General features: G+C 49.0%; 1 protein-coding gene across 2 annotated transcripts in view; it reads right to left on the minus strand.

The window, feature by feature from the left end:
* Nucleotides 1-317: 317 nt before the first annotated feature.
* Nucleotides 318-27,464, minus strand: part of GFOD1 (Gfo/Idh/MocA-like oxidoreductase domain containing 1) — a 105,212-nt gene continuing 78,065 nt past the window's right edge. Inside the window, exons 1-2 of one of the 2 annotated variants that reach the window (XM_060109461.1) lie at nt 6,499-6,750; nt 318-1,684 (exon numbers count right to left, since the gene is read on the minus strand). In XM_060109461.1, the coding sequence (XP_059965444.1) occupies nt 765-1,684; nt 6,499-6,595 (1,017 nt within the window). In that variant the 5' untranslated portion in view covers nt 6,596-6,750 and the 3' untranslated portion in view covers nt 318-764. Of the gene's footprint in view, nt 1,685-6,498; nt 6,751-27,464 lie in introns of those variants that run through there. The other variant, XM_060109460.1, reaches the window with a different exon arrangement.

Raw genomic sequence — 27,464 nt, forward strand, 5'->3', positions numbered from 1 at the left:
AATTGCTGGCAAACCCGAAGGGATATTTTCTTCTCTGCCTCGTCTGTTTCAGCACAGGCTGTGCCCCTGCTCTCTCCTTTTGACTCAAGGGAACCCGATTCTCTGCTTGCTGTTCCTGGCCCTCCCTTACCCTACCTCAGGCCAGGAAAAGGGCACTGAGCCAGTTAGGAAGACACTCCCTCCCTCGGGCTTCCTGGGAGGAAGCCCAATCCATCCAGAAAGCTGTACACTTTGCTACCAAGTACTTTTTCCTTCAGACACTTGAAGTGGCTTCCTGGAATCTGCACTTTCTCTTTAGCCACTGGCGCCCCCCCCCCCCCCCCCGCACACACACCTGCAAGCTTGCGTGGGCACGTGAAGATGTGCCGTCTCCCGCCAGCCGAGCTCGCCCCTGGAAACGGGGCTCAGAGCACGCAGGAGCATTTAGCTTGCCAAGGAGGCCAAGGTGGGGGAGGGGGATGGACGAGGGGCGGAGGCCGGCAACCCCTCCCGGCTTCTCACAGTAAAGGGCAGCAGAGGCGGCTGACCGCCTCCGTCTCAGCCGACGCCAGCAGGGATGACCTCAGGGACCGCGGGTCACCGTCCCAACAGTCTCGTTCAGGGCCCCTCACCCGGACACGGGCTCAGCCTCCCAGATGCCATTTTCTCACCCTGCCTTTCCACTTCCCCACCACTACACTCCTCGAGGCCACCTCTACCCCAGCCTTTCCCCCTCTCTGGGCCCCAGGCGGGAGCCCTAGGTCGCGCTGGGTCCCCAGTCCGGGCTAACAGTACAGGGACATCCGGCTCCGGCGCATGGCCTCGCTGATCAGGTAGGCGGGGCTCAGCTCGGGCTCCTCCGTCATCACCGCGATGTTCTGCCACTCGCCCGTCTGGCTGGACCGCTTGATGGTGTCCACCACGCACAGGGCGTACAGGCAGTCGTCGAAGGTGGCGGCCATGGTGAGCGGTCGCCCGTCCCACGTGCGCCGGTCGTCCTGGTCCTGGAAGGCCTGGCGCACGGCCTGCATCATCTTGATGGTGCCGCGCAGGTAGGGCGAGGGGATGTCGCTGAAGGCCTTCTCGGGCAGCAGGGAGTTGCTGACGGGCGTGGCGTCCTGCACCAGCAGCTCCTGCGCCGGGGCGCTGTTGCGCTGCCCGTACAGGTCGGTGCCCACCGCCAGCAGGCGCCCGGCTGAGCCCACCACGGTCACGTCCTGCTTGAACTCGCCGGGCACGTTGAAGTTGAGAGTGACGGTGCAGCACACGCCGCCCTCCAGCACCATCTGGAAGGTGCAGAAGTCGTCGCTGGTGATCTGGCGGATGCCCTTGATGTGGTCGGTCTGCTTCACGAAGGTCTTGAGCAGCCCGTGGACCTTGACGGCCTTCTGGCCGGTGAGGAAGGTGAGCAGGTCGATGATGTAGGTGCCCACCGAGTGCAGGCCGCCTCCGCCCATCAGGTCGTCGCAGCTCCAGTTGTACTTCTTGCCCAGCAGGCTGCCACCGTGCACCTGCACCTCGCACACCAGCAGCTCGCCCACGTAGCCCTCCTCGATGAGCTGCTTCATGCGCACGAAGGCCGGCAGGAAGCGCAGCACGTTGCCCATGATGCTCATGAGCTTGGGGTAGTAGTGGGCGGCCGACATCATGCGGAAGGCGTCCAGGGGCGTGGCCGTGCGGTCGCAGATGACGTTCTTGCCGATGCCTGCGGGCGGGAGGACAAACAGCACGTCAGGGCGCTGGCGCCGAGCGAGCGACAGGGGGCGCTGTGGCCCCCAGATCGTAATTTAGGGACCGGGAACCAGACCCGACCGGCTACCCTTACTACACTTTTAAAACATCTTATAACACCTTTTACTTATACAAAAATAACATATTCTATACATTTCAGTGTTACTTTAAATATTTAAGTCGAGGGCCTCCCTGGTGGCGCAGTGGCTGAGAGTCCGCCTGCCGATGCGGGGAACACGGGGAATACGGGTTCAGTGCCCCGGTCTGGGAGGATCCCACATGCCGCGGAGCGGCTGGGCCCGTGAGCCATGGCCACTGAGCCTGCGCGTCTGGAGCCTGTGCTCCGCAACGGGAGAGGCCGCAACAGTGAGAGGCCCGCGTACCGCAAAAAAATAAATAAATAAAAAATAAAAATAAATATTTAAGTCGAATTACTTTAGTATTAAACCATCACACTGATTTAAATATTAAGATTTATTTTCATACATTTAAATAGTCTATATTTTAGCAAGTTTTTAAATGTTTGCCAATATAATATCAAATGCTTCATTTAATATTTTATTTATATGAATCTATAACATTTTATATACAAATGTATTTTACTTGTAAAGTTCAAATATTTAAATACAAAATGTAAGTTCTATTAAAGTGTACAATATCACATTCTACATATATTTTATTAAAAGTTATCTTACATGTGAAATGTTTTATATGTTTTATTTTATTTGTAAAATATAATTTTTATTAAAAATATCATATGTAGAGAAGAGAACAGTGTCTTTATCTGGACAGAACCTCAGTACATAAGCTGAAATCACGGCAACACGAGTCTGATTAAGGATGAGGAGGAATTTCTTAACCATATACTTCAAAAGTCTAAGCTTTTAGCTGTCTCTCCCACAACCAGCAAGCTTGTTTACTGCAAGCTTGTTTATTGCTTGCAATAATCAAGCAAGAAAACACCAAGGATTATGTTTTGAGTGTTTTCCTGCTTGTTTATTTTGCATTATGGATTAGAGTTGGCTGTGCTCACAGAAGTGTTTGTTTAATGTTTTCCTGTTCCTTACAGGAAGAGCGGATAGTCCTTATATCTGAGGGATGGGCAGTGACTCGACCCTCATCTGTCTCACTGGCCTGGGAGGGTGGGGACGTTGGTGCCTTTGGCAATGGAGCTGAGGCCAAATAAGAATTAAGCTTATGCGATGACTCTACCGAGTGCCTAAGTTATAGGTAGGCGGAAGCCCTTTAGGAAACTAAGTGGTTCTGGGTCAGGAGAAAACAAAAGATCCAAGGATAAAAGAGTGACAGGGAATAAGAAAAGGATTTATTCCAAGATAAAGCTAAGAGTCAGGGAAGAAAGACAACTCAGCTGAACCTGGAGAAACAGCCAGTTGGAACTCAAAAAAATAAAGTAATCATTTTTTAAAAAGTATACCAATTTGTTAGCAAGCCAGATTGAAGGATGCCAGATTGGGGAGCTTCGGAGTCAAGGCACATGCCTGCCTATGAGTTCTCTGCTGTCCGGTCATGTTCTGCACGTAGACCCTCCTATGGAGAGCTGAACACTCCAGCCACAGACAAGGGACGCGCCACAAGGGAGATGGGGCAACGAGACTCACACCCATCCCAGTTGTCCTGACCGCAGGCACCTGACTTGACAAAATCCATGAACACCCCAAGCAAGCCCAGCTAAGAGGGTCCCGTGGAAGTCCTACAACTGTGGGCGTCTGTCCAGTGGAGATGCCTGGGCAAGGCCACAGGCATGTATGTGGTGCTCTCATTTTCCCATCGGAAGAGCTCGCAGAGCAATAGAAGTGGCCAGAACAGACTGGAGAAAATAAATACAATCGATGGCTGTCAGTTTCCAGATGCACATCGAATTCCAGCCCCGAGTGAAAGGCCTGGAGCCACGCAACGACCCCATCTCCTGGCCTCCTCCACACTGGCAGAGCTGGGCTGGCTTTCCTGACGACCCTGAATGAACAGTAAGAAGCTTCTTTACCTCTGAGTAACCAGGGGAGGACTGAGGCTCTGGAAGAGGGGTGAGGAAACAGTGGTTTGTGTTACCAAAAGTGCCAGGTGCACCTGTGTGACATCGTGTTCTGATAATATGGTCCTATCAGCATCAGGCTCATGTAACACGGGATCATGCTGGGAGGAGATTTCTATGTAAACAGATGGGTAGGTCACTACAGGTCCAGGTGACAAATGTTGCCAAAATCTGCCTCACACCTGTTGGGTATAGGCTGTGGCCTCTCCTATACCCTATCTCAGGGTCCACAAAACCAAGACCCCTGATGGCCATCTTCTGAGTACTCGCTATTGTCATATTAATGACACATGAAAAAACGAGTTTATCTTGTTTTTTCTATTCTAAGAACTATCAGATAAAACAGTAAAAGAAAAAATAAAGTGAGAAAAATAATTCAGTCCCCTCCACATACCCAAAGCAATCATCACATGGGTAATTCTTTGAAGCTCTGTAGATGAAAAGATACTGGTGAAAGCTACAGACTCCCTTTCCAGAAGAATGCAGGCCTGCCTCCCCCAAGATTCTGAGATACAGGCATCTCTTCCTTCGGGCTATTTAAGTACGTTGTGGTCCCACACTTGACAGCAGCTTCCTCAAGGATCAAGGCTGGGCCTTCTGCTTTCTTAAGTCTCCTCTATGCCCACGGCACCTAGAGGCATGCGATGTGTGTGCGGGAAGCCAGAGATCGTTGCTGCCTGACACCACCTCTCTGCCCACAGTCCTCTGCACTGTCCACACTTTACAGATGGGTCTTGGCAACGTCTTAACACACAACATCTTCCAAAGTCAAACGAGACTTCTAGGAATCTATCATAAAGAAATCCTCTAAAATGTAAGCACAGCTTCTCGCCCAAAGATGCCGTCACTGCGTGATTTATTAAAGCAAAAAGCTAAGAACAATGCAAATGCCCAATAGAAGAATGGGTAAGTAGGCTGTAATACATCCATATAATGGCGTATTGTGCAGCCATTGAAAATGGTGTTTATAAAGACTTTTTAATGGCAAGCAAGATGATTATGAGGTCATGTTAAGTGAAAAGGGCTCTATTCATAAACGTCCTATGATCTCAACTCTCTCTTAAAAGGACAAAAGAAGAAAACCTGGAAGGGACTACCTCAAACTGTTTACAGTGGTTAATTGATTAGTAGGATTAAGACTAATTTTTATTTTCTTCACTACCTTTTTCCAAATTTATGAGTTCTAACTTTTACGGTCAGAAAAACATTTGTTTTTCTTTTTTAGGTCCAAAGGAGACACGAAGACTTAACATGATGGCAGAAGGGCCCTCCAAAGCCACGGGAGGGCAGGCGGGTTCCAGAACTCACGGACCTGCCCCAGCTCCTGTGCCCAGGGAGCTGACGAAAGCCCCTCTGACCCTGAACTTGTGATGCTTCCAAGGCTCACGTCTTCCTGTTCCAATTCCGCAGGACTTCTTCGTGATTCTGGTGAAGGCTACGGACTCTCTTCAGAAGGTCAATTCACACGTACACGTAAAACTTTACCCACATCCCCAGCTTGTGCATGGCCCCCTGGGGTCCTGCAGAACAGGCAACTCCATTGTAAGTTGTAAGATAACTCCTAGAAGCCCATATAACGTATTGTTAAAAATAAGATAATGCTTCCAGCTTCAAAGGAACCCAAAATGCAGAGCTAGCAGACTGCTCACAGATTTATAAAGCAGCTTGTTTTCTCTGTTTTACGCAATCTTCCCTCAACGCTACCTCTTGGTAGGGCTTCTGCAAAGCGCTCTCTGGGACCATCCCCCAACCACCAAGATCCTTAGGTTCTCTTGGTCCACTTTTCCCCACCAAAATCTGCCCTTCCAAAATGCCCAGAACCTGAAACTCCAATGTTCTTAGCAATACCATTCTAATTGTGGACTTTCAGTCATTGGATAGTGTGTGTGTGTGTGTGTGTGTGTGTGTGTGTGTGTGTGTGTTGGTGCATCAGCGTGGCACAGAGCATTCCCCTCACCCCTAAAACCACATGCCATATAAGGGGAGCTTGTGTTGTCTGCACAGAGGGGTGACACAGCCCACAATCCGGGTGTGTCAGATGCCACTGAATATATGCGGGGATTTTTCCCAAAGAAAGCAGACAGATCCCTGCCTTCCAAATTGCCCCTGTCAGCCTGGGCTTTGGGTCTGGTTCTCCAGAAATATCATAGGTCTTTGGTGTCTTCATGATTTTCATATGTCTCAGCACCATGCCTTTCTTGCCACCTCCAGAGAAAGTGCTGGAATGGGCTCTTCAGAGAAAAGCCCTCTCCATTTTGTGCTGGCAAGGAAATAATAAGTAGGGGCATCCTCCCCAAGCCCATGGCTCTGACTTTCCTTTGCTATGAAGATAAGTCAATTCTCCCAAGGAGACAGGAACTGAAGAGCTCAGGGAAAGGCAGAACCCTTCCTCAAAGCAGCCATGGCTGACCCCAAAGAGGAAAATGACCACCCTGGTCTCTGCTCTGCAAACCCTAAGAGGGCAGCCCATGCCCTGTCACTCCTGGGTGTACAACTTTGCCAAAAGTACAGCAGCGCCATATCCGCTGCCCTGCGTCCACAGGTCTCTCTCTCTCTCTCTCTCTCTCTCTCACACACACACACACACACACACACACACACACACACTCACTCCCTTTAGGTTGGGGGTTCATATCGTCTTGTGGCAAGATGTGTCTTCCTTCTAAGGCAAGAGATCCAAAACTTTAGCGAAAATCGTGCAGCAGAGAATCAAGCAAAGGGACTTGAAACATACGGACCTGATTTCACTCCAAATGCACAGGCAGTGCGAAATGGACCGGGGGAACATCCCGAGTGCCCGAGGAAAAGCTGGAGGCTCTGCCAAACCCCAAACATTTCCCGAGCAGCTGGAGCGTGTCAGCAAAGCCCACTGGCTCTCACAGTGACACGGAAGAACAGCGGGAGCTTTCTTGGTTCTCTGGGCTACGGCAGCCGGTGGTCACCCTGCCGCTCCTTCCGGGGACACCACTGCCCCGCGCTCAGCTGGCTCCACCCAGGGGCCTGTGGCTGCACCAGAAATGGCTGTCTTGGGACCTTGCTGCATTTGTCAAGGGGGTACAACGGGACTCTGGTGGGTGGCAGAGGACGTGTGGAGACTGGTCTGCGTGTCCTGGGAAGTCTTCCTAACCCACCTCCATGCACACCGTCTGCCCGTTTGCGTGAGGACAAAGAACGTAAGTTGGGTCTTTGGGGAGCCTCTGGGCTGGAATGAACTTACTTTACCAAGAACCCCTTGTCAGCAAATAAAGTGAGAGTTATCTGTCCGGAGGATGGTGGGGTTAATGCCTTCTCACCTATGTCACGGAGCTGAAGTTGGGGAGAAAATGAGATCATGGGAAATTTCTGGAAGGTGAAAGTGTCATGTGCAAGGCAGTATGCCTGTTCTCTGTCAGGCGTTTTTACATGAATTCATTTCATAAGGAGTTTTACTGCCCTCCTGAGATTCCCTCAGAGGGAGATGGAGAATTTGCTTCCTCCAGAGCCTGCTGAGTGTGTGCTCTCTGAGTCCAAATATCCACGGCCCTCGGAGGACTCAGTGCCACAGGGAAGGAGTTTCCAACCAACAGACCCCAAAGTCGCTTTCAGGCAGCTGTGCCCCTCACGCCCTCCAAGCTCAGGGTCTCCAAGCTGTGGCTAAGAACGCACACATCTCTCTTTCCAGAGACTGGAGCTTTTATGAGGGCTGATACTCCATCCCAGGGACCCCAGGAGCAGGGCAAGGGGCTTCCCACTGACACCTCCGGGGAAAGACATGCTATCTGCTGTCCCAAAGAGCTGCTGTCCTCTCCTGCCCTTGATCAGGTAGGTGGTACCTGGAAGTATGGATGCCACCCAGCCACCCAGAGTCATTCCTTAGCAAAATCATCCTGGAACTTCAAAGCATCCCTCCTGCCAGCACAATCCAATTACACACTCCCTCACCTAATCGACAGTGGCGATCTATGAGGCCGATGCTACTTTCCCACCAGTTCTTCCCGATCATTCCACTTGTGTTGACAGCCCCTTATCTTCTGAAAGCCAAAACGGATGCTGGTCCTGGCGGCTGGCTTGCGCTGTCCCGGCAGGTTGGCCGAGCCGCACAAGAAGTCCCATCAGATACAGCTTCCTAGTTCTGCTCCCCCCACCCCATTCACCCAAGGCAGAGGGCTTTCCCTGCATTTCAAGCAGGGAACTCATTATCTTCCTTTATATTCCATTCCTGCAACATTTCTGTGCTAGGCACTGGGACCCAAAAAATGAGTAAGAAAGATGAAAAGGAGCTCACAGTTTAGTAGAAGAAACCAACCAGGAAATGAGTGATTATGGGATCTAATAGAAGGATAAACAATGAGAGCACAAAGGAGGGGCTGCCCAACTGACTTGGGCGTGGTAGGAAGCGCTGCTGAAGAGGTGACATTTGGGCAGGGTTCTGAAGCATGTGTAAGAGTTCACCTCTTCCTTCAGAAGCTTTGGGTCTCATTTAGAAAATGGTCTAAAACAAGGGTGTTTTTAAAAATTCCTTTATTTGAAATGCAATTTGAATTTTAAAAGATTTGCACTGTTCAAAAAATAAAATAAAATAAAACAAGGGTGTTTAACCTGGGTCTGAGAAACCACTAAAATTGGACTCTTTAAAAAAAATTGTGTGAAACCTGATGTTCATTTTCTGAGGAAGAAGATCATTAGAGTCTTAAAAGTGTCTCTCATTCAAAGGAAATCAAGCAGAACTACAGTTGAGAGTGAAGAAAAAAACATTTTAAAGGCCAAGATGGATAGATCTCTGGTTTCAACAGAACTAAGTATCTGAACAGACTGGGCTGTTTGTGATCGTTCCTTCTCTGCTCCCGGAGACGTGGGACATGTGGTCAGTTTCACCCCCTCACTGTAACACTCCACTCAGTCCAGCTCAGTCCCTTCCTTCCTTTCTTCCCATCCCACCCCTGTTATCTCCTTCCCCTGCTCCCTGCCCCCCTGGCCCCAACACACACACATGTGTTTTCTTTCAGCTGAGAAAAGCAGCAGCAGAAATGACCTGTCTCAACCCTGCTCTCTGCCCTCTGGCCCGTCTTCCATATACGATGGGAGGAGAGCCCCTTTGGAGAGATTAAATCCCTCATCTTCAATCTCCATGACAGTTCCTGACAAACAACTTCGTGACTCACAGCCCTCATCTGATGTGTTCACTATAATCCTGACATAATTTAAAATAGCAGTCAACACCACTCACGGAGCACCAACTCTGTGCCAGAAGAGGCTGCATATTTTACATTCCCTTCCATTTTTGTGTGTGTACACAACCCCACAAGGCAGGTATTAACCCTGTCCCCATCTCACAGACACGGAAACCGAGCCTCTGAGAGGGGAAGCTATTTGCCCATGGTGCCACAAAACTCAATGGCCAGGACAGCTGGGATTTGAACCCAGACACATGCTCCCGCTCTGGCCAGCCCCACGTGTCAATGCACACATGTGCAATGCCCACGGCACCACAGGAGGGCTCCCAGGAGGTGGTGTAATGGGCTGGGGTGAGCACCAGAAACCGGGCCAGTGGTGGGCAGGTGTGCCCAATGCTCAGCTGAATGACCGCCCGCAGTCCCACAGCAACTTCTAATTTCAAACCTGAGATGGAAATGGGTCAGTGTGACCCATATTCAGCTCCTTTTGTCAAGGATGCCCTCTGTGGGCTCTGAAAGAGGGGGGACAGCTGAACAAAGGAAGTCAGCACGGCTAACATGGACAGGACTTGATCTTGAACTGATTGAGATGTTCAAGTGCTTTTCTGTATACAACCCTCCCTTAAAGGCCAGTCCCCATCCCACCAACCCTTTTTATGGACTTTCCTCCACTACTTGCGCCTGTCATCAGAGCCCTCCTTTTGCACAGGAATCCCTGTCGGTAGCTAGATTTTCTCAGATGGTTTCATGTACAGTAGTATCATCTAATCATTGAGCCTGTAACACCCATAACAGGGACGGCACTCCTGAAACACTTTTCATTTGCGGTTTCCTTATCGGTCAATCGCACACATCTCCACCGCTATGGCTCATACAGGTTGAGGTTGAGGATATAATGTTGGGAAGTTTCTAACCAGCTCCTCCCAGCCTAGGCATCCCCAGGAGAGAAAAGAAAAGCTCGCCACGTCTAGCCCAGGGAAACCAAGAGGAGAGGTTTAGAAACACCAGTGGGTATGTGGCAGCCAGCTTCCCAACCTCCGTGCCTAGAGGTGGCCCATACAGAGCCAAGTGTCGAGAGGGGCAGGGAGGTGGTGGGAGGGCCCCTTGGAGGACAGAGGTCTGGGGCTGGATGCAGTGGCTGCAATGATCAGGACTGGGGACAGAGGAAAATGGCCAGGACCATCAGTCCCTCTTTGTTGGTCCCAAATAGCCAAATGACACCTACCACACCTCAGTGGTCTTTATTCTGGGGAGTGGCCTGCACTACCACCGCACACCTGGACAAGCCAGAGTCAGAGGCACCACCTGGATCCAGGGAACACAGCCAGTCACGCAAGCCTCACTTTCCCCATAGAAGCCGCCACCTTCTGCAGCAGAGGTGGGCAAAGGGTAGAGTACTGAACAACTGGGCCACCAGACTCATCAAAAGAGACCGAGCTGCTTAAAAGAAAATGTAAGCGATTGCGTTGGTGAGATGACCAGATTGCACTATGACTCCATTTCCTACCTACCCCCTAAAGATGGAGCTTAGAATGGGGATCAGGATGGCTACAGAGAAATAAAGAAATCTGTACTTCCTCTTCCTATTTAGAGTGGGAATTCTCATCACACATCCCAAAGGGTGGGAGACTCGTGGTAGCTCCCAAAGGCTCCCCGGAGTCCCCAACAAAACCTCAGTCCCTGTCAATCGCAAGTTAACACGCTTCAGAGAAGCACTGTCCTCACTGTACACATAATATGAATGCAAGACAAGACTTAAAACTAGGCAACTTCTCAAAAAAAAAAAAAGTAGGAAACTCTTTTCATTCAAGAGGGGTTATGCTTTAGTGAAGGGATCATAAGTATATTCACCGAGCAGGTGTTTTGTGGGGGTTTTTTGATCACTATACTTCACACAGTCCAGCCTCTTTTAAAAAAGACAAAGATCCAGAAGTATTGGGTTTCTTCCTCCAGAGCCTCCCGCACAACAGCAGTCAGCTGGAGCTGAATAGTGGCCTCTGTAGACCACAGTCCCTACCCATCCCTATTGCTTGCCTATATCGGTTTTCTACTGCTACCCTAACAAACCACCATGAATGTGGCAGCTTAACACAACACCCATTACCTTCCACTTTTCTAGATCAGAAATCCAGGTGGGCAGAGCTGGATCTCTGCTCAGGCTTCCACAAGGCTCCCGCCGAAAAGAATGTGCTTCCCAGCTCATAAGGTTGTCTGCAGAATTCAGTTCCTTAGGGCTGCAGGCCTGAGGTGCCCTGCTGCTTTCCTTGCTGGCTGTGCAGCCTCTAGAAGCACTTGCATCCCTCAGGAGTGGCATCATCTTCGGGACAGTATCAGCATCGTGCGCAAGGCAGTCCTTCCCACGCTTGGCATCTCCCTGACTTCCCCCTTGGCCAGCAGCTGGAGAGAACTCTGTCCTTAAAGGGCGCCTGTGATTAGATTAGGTCCACCAGGATCATCTCCCTTTGGCCATACAACTAATCACAGGAGTGACAGCAGGGGGCGAAGGTCATCTTAAAATTACTCCAGCCCAGTCCTTTCATTTGCCTGTGAGCCCTAGAAAGCTCTGCCAAGAGGAAGATTCTCGAGTATTCTCCCAAGTAAAGCGCTTCAGACACGTGTCAACATCCCTTGCAGACCTCCCTTTGCTTCTATGTTCTTGCAGTTTTTTTTTTTTTTTAAGATGTTGGGGGTAGGAGTTTATTAATTAATTTATTTACTTTTGCTGTGTTGGGTCTTCATTTCTGTGTGAGGGCTTTCTCTAGTTGTGGCAAGTGGGGGCCACTCTTCATCGCGATGCACGGGCCTCTCACCATCGCGGCCTCTCTTGTTGCGGAGCACAGGCTCCAGACGCGCAGGCTCAGTAGTTGTGGCTCACGGGCCTAGTTGCTCCGTGGCATGTGGGATCCTCCCAGACCAGGGCTCGAACCCGTGTCCCCTGCATTAGCAGGCAGACTCTCAACCACTGCGCCACCAGGGAAGCCCTCTTGCAGTAGTTTTTACTCCATCAAGCAGGACTCGGTGAGGTACTCTAGGCTTTTTCAAACCTATTCTTAGTCTCCTCATTACCATGGAGATTGTGTCCTCAATTCGGGGCTCCCTGTAGGCGGTGGTAATAGGAACAGGGCCAGGAAGGTGGCAGACTTGGCCTCTGGGCGCTAGAATGAACACAAGGAAGGGAAGAGGAGCTGAGATTGTTATGAACCCACCAGGTGCCCAGGCTTCCCGTTGGCTCAGTTAAGCATCATACAGGCATCGTTATCCCCGTTTGTCCAGAAGAGCGAATGGAGGCCGACAGAGACCACGACTGCCCAAGATCATAGACATACACAGGTCCAGCTGCAAATTCACTTCTGTGATCCCAAAGCTCTCTGTTTTCCATCTTCCGTGTAGGGAATTGCTACCAGTGGGAGGGTGGGAGTAGCGTTAGGTGACTGAGCCTCAGAGCACCAGGCGGGTTAATAAAAGAAGCCCAAACCCTTTGGGCCCCGCTGGACCCCAGCACTGAGCTGAGAAGTGATTCAGGAAGGTGATGGAGGGAAGGCGGAGGCCGGCTACTGCTTGGAGGGGGAAGAGCTGAAAACCAAGAAGGGCTGGAGGCTCCACATGGGAGAACCACAGCCACTGCCGTCCTTGACGGGTCGACGTCGTTGCTCTACACCTGTGGCAGTGAACTGGCCAGAGCAACTGGAAGAATTTTATCAGGAAGGAGAGTGGCCGTGGAAACACGGTGGTGACTGCGTTCCCACATTGAATAAAGGAAGCCCTTAAGGGGCCGGCCTCCTGCACGCAGGCACCTGCTACCTTGGCAGAAGGAACTAGGTAGCAATGGCCTTGCCTCATACTTCACCCCTAAGAAACAGTGTGGCAGCAAGAAAACGACAGCGGGGCCACACTCCTATCCCACCATGATCCTTGGGGGAATAAGTACCTCGGTGTGGCCAGAAACCTGCCTAGGAAAGGAAAGCGGCCTGATGCTCTAAGCTTCCTCACATAGAAACAAGGGATCTTGGCCCCACCCAGAAGCAAAGGGAACAGAAGTGCAGTGTTTCTGCTGATGTGACCAGACAACAGTAGCAAACCCTTCCCACAGCCAGGAGGCAAACTGGATCCGGGGCTGTGCATTATCAGGTCGGGATGATCATTAACAAACCACTTCCCAAAGCATCTTCACCTACAGCATCTCCACGTGTTAGACCAAATCTGTGACGAGGGGAGGGGAGGGAGCGGTGGGAAGGTGGTGATGATTAGAAACAGAGAAGTAACCTAGAATTAACTAGGTGTTTGTGTATGTCTGGGCGGGGGGTGCTGGAGATTTGTAATATTCAGGGGCTGCCCAGCACCCGCATCTCCCTGCTCCATGTGGGAAGTTCCCATGTGGGCATCTTGGTGGGAAGCAGAGCTTCTTCCCATTATGGAAGCCAAGCCAGGGGCTGCTTTCCCAGCAGCCTTTGCAGTGAAGGCACACCTGGGTTTGGCCAACCAGGGACACTGCCTGGGCCTGGAACCCGAGGAAGCAGAAAGGTGGGGAGTCCAGGCTGGCAGTGGGGATAGCGACATCGGTCTCCAAGGGCTGCGGTAGCAGTGATGCCAATGATGACACCTGCAGCCCAGGGCCAGCATCATCACAAGCAACAGGGTCCCCGTCCACATTGGCTGGGTTTCTCTGTGTGATCTGGACCGATTCCAGCTGCCAAGCCTTTCTTTGTTCTTCTTGTTTTCCAAGCCTGCTTCCCCAGGCGGCTGAACATTTCTGTGACGAATTAATGTCCTTTCAAAAAATTCCATTCTGCTAAAATCGGCCAGGCAATTTCTGTTGTTGGCAGTTAAAATGCTTCTCTAGTACAACAGGTTTACAAGCTTTCTGGACCCCTTTCTGAAAAGACTGATTTGGGCACAGAGGAACGACTGAGGGCCTATAAATAAAGCAGCCCAAGATCCGGCGTGATTTATTGGAAAGGGAAGTGGAATGCAGGTCGGGGGGACGTGGATTGAAGTTCTGATTCTGGCATTTGGAACTGTGTGACCCAAGCCGTTTGATGTTGAGGGAGCTCAGTTCCCTTATTATAAAATTGGAAGAATAACGGCTTCTTCAAAAGGCTGCCTTGAGGATGAAATGACAACGGGTAACTGTCCTGACACATGAAAAGTGCTCATGAATGTCTGCTGGATTCAATAACACATCCAAATAAAAACAGCTCATGTCAGCTCTGAGAGAGACAAAAATTCAAAAGAGATCAGGGGCAGGGAGGTCAGTGCATCACAGCAAGGGGTGGCCGTGGTGGTGCGTGGTCTTGGCAGTGGTTAAGGTACCAAGACTTGAAATCGAAATGGGTTCTAAGTCTGGCTTTGCCCCTGATGCGATGTGCAAAAGCCATCTGTGAAATGGGGCTGATACCTGGCCCTGCCAGCTTGATAGGACTGCTGAGAATACGAAGTGAATAGTTTTTAGGAAAGTCTGCTGGAAGGAATAAGCCTATTGCAAGAATGAAGTTACTGCTGAGACGCAGTAGCAAAAAAGTCCCCCGAAAAAGCAAATCTGCTGCAGCGTGCTCTGCCTGGAATCCCCGGGCTGGATGCTAGATGCACCGGCGGGGGTGCTGAGTCACTGGACATGGGGCACACCCCGGCAGGGACTTCCGTTGGCATCACTGGCTATGTGGGGTGGCCCGGGAGGCGAGGCCGGGCAGGTGGAAGGGCAAAGGCAGCATGAGACGTTTGGCTGAGCACCTTATCAGCTGTTCCTGTAAATAACTGAAGCTCAGCTAGTGACCGAGGCTGCAGATTGGAATCCCTTTTCTGAGAACCACCCCTCACCCTTGGCTGCAGCTGATATCTGCACGGATCTGTGCTACCGTCATCACCAGGACGAGGGCCCTGTCCACAGAACTCAGAACCTCAGAAATGGGCGAGACTCGGGGAGGGTGGGGTTGGCAGGGGGACGTTACAAAGCCCCTAACTGAACACAGAGATCCGTCCTCCTCGGAGCAGTGGCACAGAAGCCAGCTACCTCCTCCCTCCACCAACCTTTTCTCTTAAAGAGACAGTGTGCAGTTTTTCATCTCTGGACCAGATGACAATCCCCTGCACTAAGCAGATGAAGATTCAGCAAATTTAGCCAACCGTGGCTGAAAGGCCCAGGTGCTGGCTAGGGTGAGTCTTCGAGCTTTGGCGGTTTTGTTGTTGTTGTTTTGTTTGGGCAACAATTTGCAAACAATGCAGGTTCTTTGTAAAGGCAAAAACCTAGCTGGCAGGAACTCCCAGAAAACTGGGCGTACCTGGGTCTGTGTTTGCCTGAGCAATGCTAGCTGCAAGCCTGAAAAGCGAGAAAGCTCGTGGGCTGCCTGGTGATGTCAGGGGGAAGCAGCCCCATTGTGCAGATGAGGAGACGGGATGAGTCAAGTCTTAATGGCTTTCTCTTCCACACAGCACTACTGTGAGGCCCTGAAAGAGGCGGGATACAGGCATACAGGTGATAACGGCTCTTTATACATCCGGAGGATGCTCCCACACGGAAGGGGCTCTCTCTGACTCCCAGAGGAGGACTCTACATAGGCACAGCGCTGGAAGAAGCCTGGCCTGGGGCTCGTGAACACGCGGCCACACATCAGACTTGCACAGAACTGTGGGGAGATGTCCAGATATCTTAGACACAGCAGAGCCCTAAAGGTGTGCCAGAAACAGAGAACAAGGACAGAGACCCAGGCTTGGTTTGCTCTGTTCCACAGTGGAGCGGGTGTCTTAAGGGCCCTGGAGGGCAGGCAGATGTGGCTTGTCCCCGTCCCTCCTCCACGACAGCCCTCACCCACCCACCTCTCATGAACCCCTCCTCCTGGGAAAAGTGTGTCATGCTCAACCGCAGAAAGTCTAAATGTCCACCCCCAGGAGGAAGGGTTACGGAAACAGCTACCATGTAGTGACTGACGAGTGCACTAGGTACAAAGCACCTGGCAACGCGCAGCTGTGCTCATCAGATCCTCCCAACACCCTGGAGAGCCACTGCCATCCCCATTTCACGAACCACGAAGCCAAACCCTAGAGAGTCAGTGCCCAAATTCACATCCTAGTAAGTGGCAGAGCCGGGATTCAAACCCACATATTCTGGTTCCCTCTGCATACCCGTGACTCACCTTGAAAAGTGCATTGCGATTCTAAATACAACTTGACAGGCAGTAAAACATGGCTGCCGAGGAACCCAGCTGTAATCATGGATTTTCATGTAATTATTCGCTCATCCCACAAACACTTAGTAAGGGCCTCCCGGGGAAGCAGTGGGAGGGGGTGCCCAGCCTCTACCTGGTCTTGTATTTTCCACTACTAGTTTCTGTGCTTTAGAACCACAGTTCCCAGCCTGAACGTCTCGGCACTCAAGGCATCCAGGGACCCCATACCAAACTCACAGGGGCACTGCAGTGTATTTTTAATTTTTGAGGAAAACATAGTGGTACTCGACGTCTATCAGATGCCGCGGGAGATACTCGCTCTAAAAAGTTCACAGTTTCAATACCGACTGGCACGACATTCTTTTCGATAACACGCCATCTCTGTGAATCTCGGTTTTCAGCAGTTGCTGTGATGAAAAGCAAATAAACTAATCAAGGCAGGACGGGAAATGAGGGTGGTGTGTTCTGTCTGATTCTGTGGTTTGAGAAGTCGTGCGGTGCCCAATGGGCACACATATCCCAGTGTAACTCATTCTGATCATTTAAGAATACAATACAAATATTTTTATTCCTTCAATTTATGTGTTATTTTTTCAAGTATCTGTTATGCTGTTGAGACAAACTATATATGTCTATTGGATACTACTTGGATCTTATTATTTGGACTTACTAAATGGAATTGCCAGGTCTTTCCTTTGGCCTAGGAGCACCATGAAAAAATTACTGAGACATTAAGAGCACCATGAATGAAGAATGTTTGGGAACCTTTGTTCTAGAACATTCTATGTACTCTCTCCCCTAACCCATGATTAGAAGTTCTTTAAAGGCAGGAGCCATCTTATACTGGTCAATACTTTGGTTTCCCCTTGGCATAGTTCTTGGCTTGCTGTAGATACTTTTTAGTACCTATTCACAATTTACAATAGAAGTCTGAACCTGGCCTGCAGAAGCCCTTAAAGATCCACAGAGGTCCAGCAAGGTGTGAGTGATACAGGGGCTACTGATACTCCAAGCTCACAGGTCCCACCAGCTAGGGGGCAGAGACGTGTAGGGCACCTTCCTGACCTTAGAGAATAAATAAAATTTTCTGAGCTTTCTGATGCAAAGTAACACAATCAACTGCCTCTTAAGGGTTTTAAGGACACATGGAGATATAAACTTTAGGTATACATCACTTTAAACTTCTGAGATTCTGTTTCATTTAAGCTGAATCTATGATCATGTCAATGATCTAGATTCGTTTTTCTAGTCTCGAAAGGCAAACCCACACCTCTGGGAAGACGGGCCCCTCAGCACAGAGGGGAGGGTCAGAGGCGGTGGGCAGCAGCAGAGTTCAAGTCCAGCCCTTGGGTATCTCCCAGCTGGAACTCTCCAGCAGGAGTTGCAGGGCTGCTTCTGTATCTGCTCACCAGGAGAGCACAGAGTAAACTGGTTGCTTAGCAACAGCTGCAGCCACTTCCCTGGTTGGGGTGGGGGGAGAGCAGAGGAGGTATAGGTCCACAGGGAGGCTGACGTTCTCATCTCAGGCCTGTGTCAGCATCTCCAGACACGACTGGCAGGAGAGGACCCCCCCAGGCACCTGCTCCCACAGGGCTCTGGTCCCAACCAACGAGAGATGACATCAGCAAGCTAAAAATGCCGATGGAGCTCATGGAACGGTCTTTCAAACTGGCAAGTGATGATGGGAACCTTCTGTATAAACCAATCGTTCTGCAACAAGGAAGGGTTGCTGTCCTGCTTGGGGCTGGGGAGAGGAAGATAGGGGTCTGGGACCTAGAGAAGATTCCTCTCGTGCATTTCTGCCAGGCTGGTAAAGGAAAGAACAGAATCCTTTTTCTTTTCTTTCGGTGCATTAAGGTTAAGCAGTCACCAAGGGGTTCATGAGTGTAATTTATGGTATTAGCTCACTGAAGAGCGGAGTGCCTTTTTTATGCAGGTCAATTTCTGTTGAGGGGGTGCGAGGGTGAGAGAAGACAGCTAAGTGTTAGGGGAGTAGTGTGGGTGAGGGGCAGGTAAAGCGCCGAGCCTGAAACACAGCCATTCACCCTTTTTCCGGGTGTAAAGCCTAAAGAATGTCCTCTGTGAAAGTTAAATCACTCATGGAGCAGAATAATAACAAATATAACAATAAGCAATAATATATAAGAATAAAGTCATGAACTATTCCCTCCTCAGTCATGCCTGCTCTGTCTATGCAGCTCCCTTCTCTAGATTTCTTTTCATACCTCGTTTCCATCAAACACCAGTTTCTAAGACCCTCTGTCCTTATCGGTTGGTTACCTTAGGGTAGTGAGTTTGGACAAGTAACCTTATTTTTTCAAACAACAGCTTTGTGTTTATGGACCTCTGTTCTCCTTTCATTCCCAGGCCCTAAAGGGTCACTACATTGATGTCCCAGAGAGTCTCTAGCTCACCCCAATCCCCCTTGTTAAATCCAGGCAAACAAACCTGCGCTGTGTTTATGCTGGACACACGCCAAATGAATCAGCAGTTCTAGGGCCACTGCCTGGAAAGCTGACTCGAGGTAGTGGCTCCGCCCACACTGAGGAGGAACCTTGTTCGCTTGGGGGACACGGGGCTGTCCCCTGCTATCCAGAGCCAGCAGAAGAGTCATTCACCTGGCGGAACCTGCTCTCGAGGGCCATCATCCACTCCCCCAACAGTGCGTTGGCAGCACAAAGCTCCCCTCTCCAAACACCCTTTATCCTGCTGCTCTGCCTGGTGGTTGTTTTTTTTTTGTTTTTGTTTTTTTGGTACGCGGGCCTCTCACTGCTGTGGCCTCTCCCATTGCGGAGCACAGGCTCCGGACGCACAGGCTCAGCGGCCATGGCTCACGGGCCCAGCCCCTCCGCGGCATGTGGGATCTTTCCGGACCAGGGCACGAACCCGCGTCCCCTGCATCGGCAGGCGGACTCTCAACCACTGCGCCACCAGGGAAGCCCCTGCCTGGTGGTTTTTAACAGGCAGTGTCCCGCTCCACACACACCTCGCTATCAGAGGTTGAGTAATCAGTATCTGTGGGCACGAGGCCGGGGACCCGGGGTGGAGACTTCCTGCGGATCCTGTTCCCATGCCCCGGCCCCAACTCGGCCCCTGTGCATTCCCTCATCCACAAAGTGAGGGGCTGGACTGAAGCCCCTCTTCTGAGGAACACTCGCCCCACAGGGTGTTCACCGCCCTGCCATGCACAAGAAAAGGATTCTAGGGTTAAGAAGTCTGGGAAGTGCTTGTTAAAAATGCAAACTAGTTGCAATTCTGTTTCCCATCCCCAGCCCCGGCCTAGATCTCACGCCTCACTGCCCCAGCAGAGATTCGACTTGCCAATCACCACCCTCGCCCCGTATGCTTCTGTGTGTTCCTGTCTTGATGGTTTTTAAAGCAATGTTAAGCACCGTTACACAGGCACACACACAATAAATACAAGTTGCAAGCACCCTCTCCATCAGCAAAAGGTTTCTCTAATATAGTACTTCTTTGAGCCATTAATGATTGAGCGAATCTCCAAGGAATCAACGACACTGGAACAATCCCCCAGGGATCCAACCTTTCCCCCTTTATAGTAAAGCATGTTGGAGAGAAGAGAGACAGCTAGTGTTTGGACTAGATGTTCCACAGGGGGGCTCCAAGTATAACATCCACGATTTATATTCTTTATACGGTACCTTGCTAAGTGAATCACAAATCTGCATTTATTTGGGGGGTATAGAGAGAAGATGGGGGGCCAGAGGGGCTCTGGTGCTAAGTCAGGGCTACCTGTGGTGCTGCAGCTGGCCCTCCACACGGCCTCAAGGGAGGAGAGCACATTAGTCCTTCTAGAAGCTACCATTCAGGGCTGCGAAAGCACTCAAGGACACGCTGCAGAGCACACGCTGCCCAACCTCCATTGCACACACACCTTTAGGTTGAATGAGTTGAAAAGAAAGAGGTTTGGTAAACTGTTTAGAAAAATTCTCAGCAACTGGACATCTAAACGACTCACTGCAAAATTCATGTAGAGGACCTTTTGCCAACTGCTGATATGCAATCAGTTTTTTAAAGGTCCATACTGTGTCAATACAGTGGCTTTTAAAAATGTTTAACATCCCTTTTCCAATCTATCTTACTATTAGTCTTTTCCAAACAATGATACGCATATCGCACACACACACACACACACACACGCCCCCTCCTGTTTAGAAACTTAATCTTTGCCATCGCCCATCGTATGGCCTTTGAGACTTCCCATGACTTGGCCATGATTTATCCCTCTAAAGGGATTCTCTACTTCCCCTCCGCTAAGTCCTCAAGTTCAAACAGGTTCAGCCTCATTCCCCACCCTCAGACCTTTGCTCCCTTCCTCTCCAGTCTCCACTGTGCCAACCCCCCCTCCAAGGTCCAGCTTAAGTGCTCTCTCCTCTGAGACACCTTTCCTGAGGACTCCAAGCTTCAGGTATCTCTCCATCTCTAATTTGCTGCCTGCATCAGGTGTATCTTTCTGAACCTTCATTATAGAACATCTGGGATTCTTAGCCATATTTTCACATGTAATATTGAAGCTGCCAACCATCTGTGAATTCTGTAACTGTAAGCAAGGTTCCCCCAAACCTTCTGGGCTTCAGTTTATATAAAATGTGGGTAACAACAGTACCTACCTTAGAAGATTGTGATGAGGATTAAATGAGATAATGCATGTAAGCTACTCCACACAGTGCCTGGCATAGTAAGTGCTTAATAAGTGCTATTATTAACCAACCAGTGAAACCTTTGGAACAACCAGGAACCGTCTCTATTTCCTGGTGTCCTCCAATGGCCTAGCACGATGACCATCTTCAATAAATCCTTATTCCTTGAAATTAACCCAAGGGGGAAGGAGGAAAGAATTCAGATGAAGGAAGTTTGAAAGGATACTTAATTATGGTTTTCAAGGATATAAAGGGTTATATTTACAGAGGATGATGAACATTAGATTTTCTTTTTGTTTGTCTCCTTGAAGGCAAAAGATGACAATTGGACTTAAATTTCAGTCGTCTTGGCTGAAGCTTCCTGATGACACCGGTGAAGCTGCAGCAAAGAATACTGATGAAGGTCACATGTAGGGGAGCCAGACCAAGGACTGAGTCTGACCTCAGAGCTCTACCACTTATTTGGACAAGTAACTTTACGCCTGTAAGCCTCAACTTCTTCGTCTGTAAAATGGGGCTAAAAAGAGTATCAGCTTCATTGGAGAGTTGCAAGAATCATCTTAAAAACTTAGCACAGGGTCTGGAACATAGTAGGTGCTCAATAAACAGTAATGTTGGTCATGTTGTTATTGTACCAAGGGATGTTGTGGAGTTTCTTTAAAATGGTTACAAACAGTTACTTTTAGTAGATAGCTGGGGAACAGGCTGGCCCATTGCTCATGTCTTGTAGATAACTACTTGAGGTTCTGAAATTTGTTAGACCAGAAACAACTCTGGGATGGGAGGCTGGCGGGGGTGGGAGGCAAAACAACTCTGCTGACCAGGTATGCAGCGTACTTCCATCCTCATTACGAACTGCTTCTTCTGACATGGAAGCAACCTAAATGTCCATCGACAGATGAATGGATAAAGAAGATGTGGTATATATATTCACAATGGAATACTACTCAGAAAGAATGAAATAATGCCATGTGCAGCAACATGGATGGACCTAGAGATCATCAAACGAAGTCAGACAGAGAAAGACAAATATCATATGATATCACTTATATGCGAAATCTAAAATATGGCACAAATGAACTTATTTACAGGACGGAAACAGGCTCACAGACATAGAGAACAAATTTATGGTTACCAAAGGGGAGGGAGGGGGGCATAAATTAGGAGCTTGGGATTAGCTGACACAAACTACTATATATATAAAACAGGTAAACAACAAGGTCCTACTATATAGGACAAGGAACTGTATTCAATGTCTTGTAATAAATTATAATGGAAAAGAATATGAAAAAGGATATATGTATATGTGTGTGTGTGTGTATAACTGAATCACTGTGCTGTACACCTGAAACTAACACAACATTGTAAATCAATTACACTTCAATTAAAAAAAAATTGCTTCAGTGTGTTTTGCCCCTGAGTCCTCTCAGATAATTGACTCATTTCTTATTGGGGGAGACAGGGTAAGTAGATGAGGTGGATAGATAGGAGAAATGAAGTCAGGGAGCTTTCCAGGGAAGAAAAGAAGTGACATGGGCTTTCTGTGGCTATACTCCCTGGCTCACCACCTTTGCGGAAAGGCCCCCATGGACCAGTCCCATGCAGCCCTGCAGCAACACAGTGGCATCAAGGCTCTCCAACCAGGTGGAGCAATGGGGTTCTCCCCAAACACATCCCTCTCTTGTTTCTCTGGAATCTGGTGACACCAAAACTTACTGAAGCATTTCTTTATAATAATGCCAACTCGTGCTGCTTGAGTTTCAAAATTTTTTTAAAAATTGATTCAAAACAACTTTTGTGTGTGTGTAGGCATCATTACTTATTCAATTAATTTAGACTCTACAAGAATAGTACATTGTTTTCCTTGGACACTTCCTTAAAGGAATAATGTATAGGTATTTTGCTAGCTAGCTAACTGATAAATAAGTACATAAACTGTTTTTAAAAGATTTACTTTATCATTAAACATGATCTTTTTCATGATTCTACGTAAATTTTGTATTTCACATAAAAATGAGAAAGCTCTTCATATATGATATGGAAAGTTATACAAAAAGGGCAAGGGGCAGAAAAACATGCCTGCTATATTACCATCTGTATAGAAGGCAAAGAACAAATGTAATATTTGCTTGTATTTATGTAAAATATCTCTGGAAGGGAACACTGATAACCAGTAACGCTGGGTGCCTCTGGGTAGGAAATGGGTGTCTCAGAGCAAGAAATGGGAGGGGGGTTTTTCAGCATGTCTGCTTTTGTTCTCTTTGAATTTTCAACCCAGTGAGTGCATTACAGATTTTTAAATGAATAGATAAAACTACAATTTTTGTTTGAAAAGAAAAAAAAAAAAAAACCCTTTACAATGTCCTTTGGATGGAGGTAGGGGCCTAAGCTTCGGGAGGGAGGGTCATGGGCACATCCAGCAGTTGTGACAGCCGGGCCTTGGACAGGGCCCTCTACCAAGAGGCACTGGGGACACGATAACAAGCCTATAAATCACTCGATAAAACTCTCATATCATGGCTGGCCTCTGACAGGGGAATCTTGTCTTTCCTTTCCTGTAATACAAGAGATTCATGAGTTATCCAGAAATTCAGAGATTGCGGTGTCACGGGCTGGTCGGCTTAGAAGTTGGGCAGAAGCCAGGCCTGCCCTTTAGCTGCTGTTTGAACTCAGATAAGAGCGTTAGCCTCTCAGGGGTTTAGCTTCCTCATCAGCACAATGCAGGCGGTAATATCCTGAGGAGCAAATAAAGGTAACTTATGTAAAGTGCCCAGCTGCCAGTCCTCACTCAAAAATGAGCAATACAGGGTCCAGAAGCCACTGTCACTGGGATAGCCTTCCTGAGCTCCCTGGGCTTGGCTCCCCACTGAAAAGAAACTTCTTGGGCATAAATACCAGCCAGCATCACTCCCACCTGAGTGAGTCCTCAGCCATGAGCAGGGGAAGCTGGGGGCCTTCCCTTGGGAGCGCCCACTCTGGCTTGTGTTATCCCTGGTCTGGGGGGTGCTGGGACAATTCCAGGCCCAGCTTGGGGTTCATTCACTCCAAAAAGATCTGATCCCGGGACTAAACGTGCCGGTCACTGAGCCTGGGGTGAAAAGGGCAGGCGGAGGGAACGCAGGAAGGTAATCCTAGGAAGTCACCATTGCCTGCCCTTTTCAAACTTGCAGAAGAGGATTTAGAATTTGGGAGCCTGGGGAACAGCATCTGTATGTTTAGTATGTTTTTCACAATCGCAGACGTTATCGATGAAACCACCCGACATGCAAACTAAGCTGGGGAACTGTATCAGTCCCACTTCTAGGTAGTTCACTAGAAATTCTCCAAATAATTATAGGCATCATTTATTGAGCACCTACTCTTTGCAGCCACAGTGCTCGATGCTTTATCTTTGATCTTTCCTGCAAAGTTAGGTTACCACCTGCATTTTACAGATGAGGAAACGGAGCCTCAGAGGTAGTATATTTCACCTGCCAGAGGTCACAACTTCACTACAACAACAAGAGGGTCAGAATTTGAACTCTGGTCTGAGTGGCCACCCTCTTTCAAATGCACCTCTCCACGTGACGGCCACGCTGAGTGTCTGCTAGCTGTATCAGCAGCACTATCCCCTACAGGACAGGTGGCCTCTCCCAAGAGTGGGTGCTAAAGATTCCATGTCCCCTGTGGTGGTAGGTTGAAGGTCAACATCCCAATCCCCAGAATCTGTGAACGTTCTCTTATATGATGGCAAAAGGGACTTGGCAGATAGGACGAAGTTAAGGATCTAGAGGTGGGAGATTAGCTTGGATTATCCAGGTGGGCCTGATGTAATCACAGGGTCCTTATCAGAAGGAGGAAAGAGATTAGAATGGGTGGTAGGGGACGTGTCACAAAAGCAAGAGGTTGGAGCGATGTGAGAACATCATCAACAAGAAACACAGCCAAGGCAGCTTCTAGAAGCCGGAAAACATAAGGAAAAGGATTCTCCCCTGAAGCTTCTAGTAGGAGCGCAGCCCTGCCAGCACCCTGAATTCATATTTGTCACCTCTGAGAATAACTCTGTATTATTTTAAGCCACTAGGACTGTCATCATTTATTACAGCAGCCATAGGAAACTCACACACCAGATGTTTCATGGCAGAGGGAGGGATATTTACCCCCGCAGAAGGAGTGAAAAAGTTCTGGGGTGGCAGTGATCACAGGAGTGCAGTGATCCACTGGAAGACCCACACCTTCAGAGCACAGAGAGGCCTGGTGAGGAAAGTGCTCAGGGAAAGACAAGGGCACCCATGACCGTCACTTCGCAAGCTTGCAGCAGTGACCGGGGAGAATTCCTCAGGGGAGAATCCAGCAGTGACTGGGGACTGTGGAGCCCCGCGGAAGCTGGCCTCAAAGGGAAAAGGGGTGTCTGGCTTCAGGTCCCTCTGCTCTCCATCGGAGGACAGCCAGCCTCTGTGAGAAATTCATCTGCACTGTCACTACCTGCTTTCACTTCCTCACTTCCCAGGCCCTCCCTCATCTTGGGGGCAGCCCCTGCTATACCCAGAAGGATGGGAGACAGAACGTATCATAAAACCCAGAGGGGGACCACGGGAGAGACCAAGGGCCCTGACAGCACCTGGCAGGGCAAATGTTTGCCCCATCCGCCAGGTCAGAAGCCAACGCAAAACAGGAGAGCAGGTGGGGAACAGGAAATACACTTGGCCAGACAGCAATTCAGCCCTAGCAGTCGTGAGAAGACAGTGGTGTCCTGCAGTGGGCGTGTCAGGACACACCGGCCCACGTGCATACCCCTGGAGTGTTTTGACTTGACCATTGGGTGGGTGGGTGGGGGAACATTTTTTTTTTTTATACAGGGAATCCTTTTTAAGTTTATTTATTTATTTTATTTTTGGCTGCATTGGGTCTTCGTTGCTGTGCACAGGCTTTCCCTAGTTGTGGCGAGCGGGAGTTACTCTTCTTTGCGGTGCGCGGGCTTCTCATTGCAGTGGCTTCTCTTGTTGCAGAGCATGGGCTCCAGGCGTGTGAGTTTCAGTAGTTGTGGCGCACGGGCTCAGTAGCTGTGGCTCGCGGGCTCTAGAGCACAGGCTCAGTAGTTGTGGCGCATGGGCTTAGTTGCTCCGCGGCATGTGGGATCTTCCCGGACCAGGGCTCGAACCCGCATCCCCTGCACTGGCAGGCAGATTCCTAACCCCTGCGCCACCAGGGAAGTCCCAAGGGGTGAACATTTTTATATTAAGTATATTTTATATTAAAATAAACACAGACACATGTGGAACCAAATACAAATTCTGCATTAATTTTTAAAGAAGAAATTTCCGACTATAGGCCATGGCCCCAGATACTCTGTCTCCTTAAGTCTGTACTCCCTTTTCTTTTTTTTTTTTTTTTTCTTTTTGCGGTATGTGGGCCTCTCACTGTTGTGGCCTCTCCCGTTGCGGAGCACAGGCTCCGGATGCGCAGGCCCAGCGGCCATGGCTCACGGGCCCAGCCGCTCCGCGGCATATGGGATCCTCCCAGACCGGGGCACGAACCCGTATCCCCTGCATCGGCAGGCGGACTCTCAACCACTGCGCCACCAGGGAGGCCCTGTACTCCCTTTTCTTAACAAATAACTCAGAAGAAAGTCTGAGAAGCCGGGTTTAGGGAAAAGTGCCAACACTGGAGCCTTCATAGCTGTGTTTGACTCCGGGCACAGCTAGCCACTAGCTGTATCATGTTAGTTACTGTACTGTGATAAATTATGTGATATAATATTTATTATACATATTATATATAGTATATATAACATATATGATGTTATATAACACCATATATCATATACAGTATATATAACATGTTATATAATATTATGTACTATATATCATATACAGTATATATAACACATTATATAATATTATGTATTATATATAATATACAGTATATGTAATGTTATATACTATTATATATTATATAATGTTATGAGTGTATGTATGTGTATATATATATACATATATACATATACATATATATACACACACACATATATCTATCTATCTATGTATATATAAAACTTAGCCCTCCTGTGCTTCTCAATCAATGGCGCCTTCTCTCTTTCCTGCCAGCCAGGGTTCAGAGCAGCACCCCAGAACAGGAACCATCGAGGGCCATTCAGGGGCTCAGGGGCTTTGTAAAAAGCCTCTCTATTGACAAAACTGCTACGGACACCAGTGGACTCTGCTCATTCTCTTTATTTCTTCTAGCACAAAACACGAGCTAGTTAATCATGTTGGGCATTTAAAAGAAAAGGGCTATACAGGCACTTTGGAAAACAGGCAGATTTTTAAGAATGTAAAACATATATCGAGGTCTTCCCTGGTGGCACAGTGGTTAAGAATCCACCTGCCAGTGCACGGTACACAGATTCGAGCCTTGGTCTGGGAGGATCCCACATGCCACGGAGCAACTAAGCCCATGCGCCACAGCTACTGAGGCTGCGTGCCACAACTACTGAGCCTGCGCTCTGCAATGGGAGAAGCCGCCACAATGAGAAGCCCATGCACCGCAACGAAGAGTGGCTCCCGCTCGCTGCAACTAGAGAAAGCCCGCGTGCAGCAACGAAGACTCAACGCAGCCAAAAATAATAATATAAATAAAATAAATTTTTAAAATAGATATTTAAAAAAATCCCACATATATCGACCCTAAAGCCCAGCAACTCCGTTCCTAGAAATGTACTGAAGAGAAATAAAAACAAAAAACCCTGAAC

The sequence above is a fragment of the Mesoplodon densirostris genome, chromosome 10 (genome assembly GCF_025265405.1).
Source record: "Mesoplodon densirostris isolate mMesDen1 chromosome 10, mMesDen1 primary haplotype, whole genome shotgun sequence".
In the NCBI taxonomy this organism is placed as follows: Eukaryota; Metazoa; Chordata; class Mammalia; order Artiodactyla; family Ziphiidae; genus Mesoplodon; species Mesoplodon densirostris.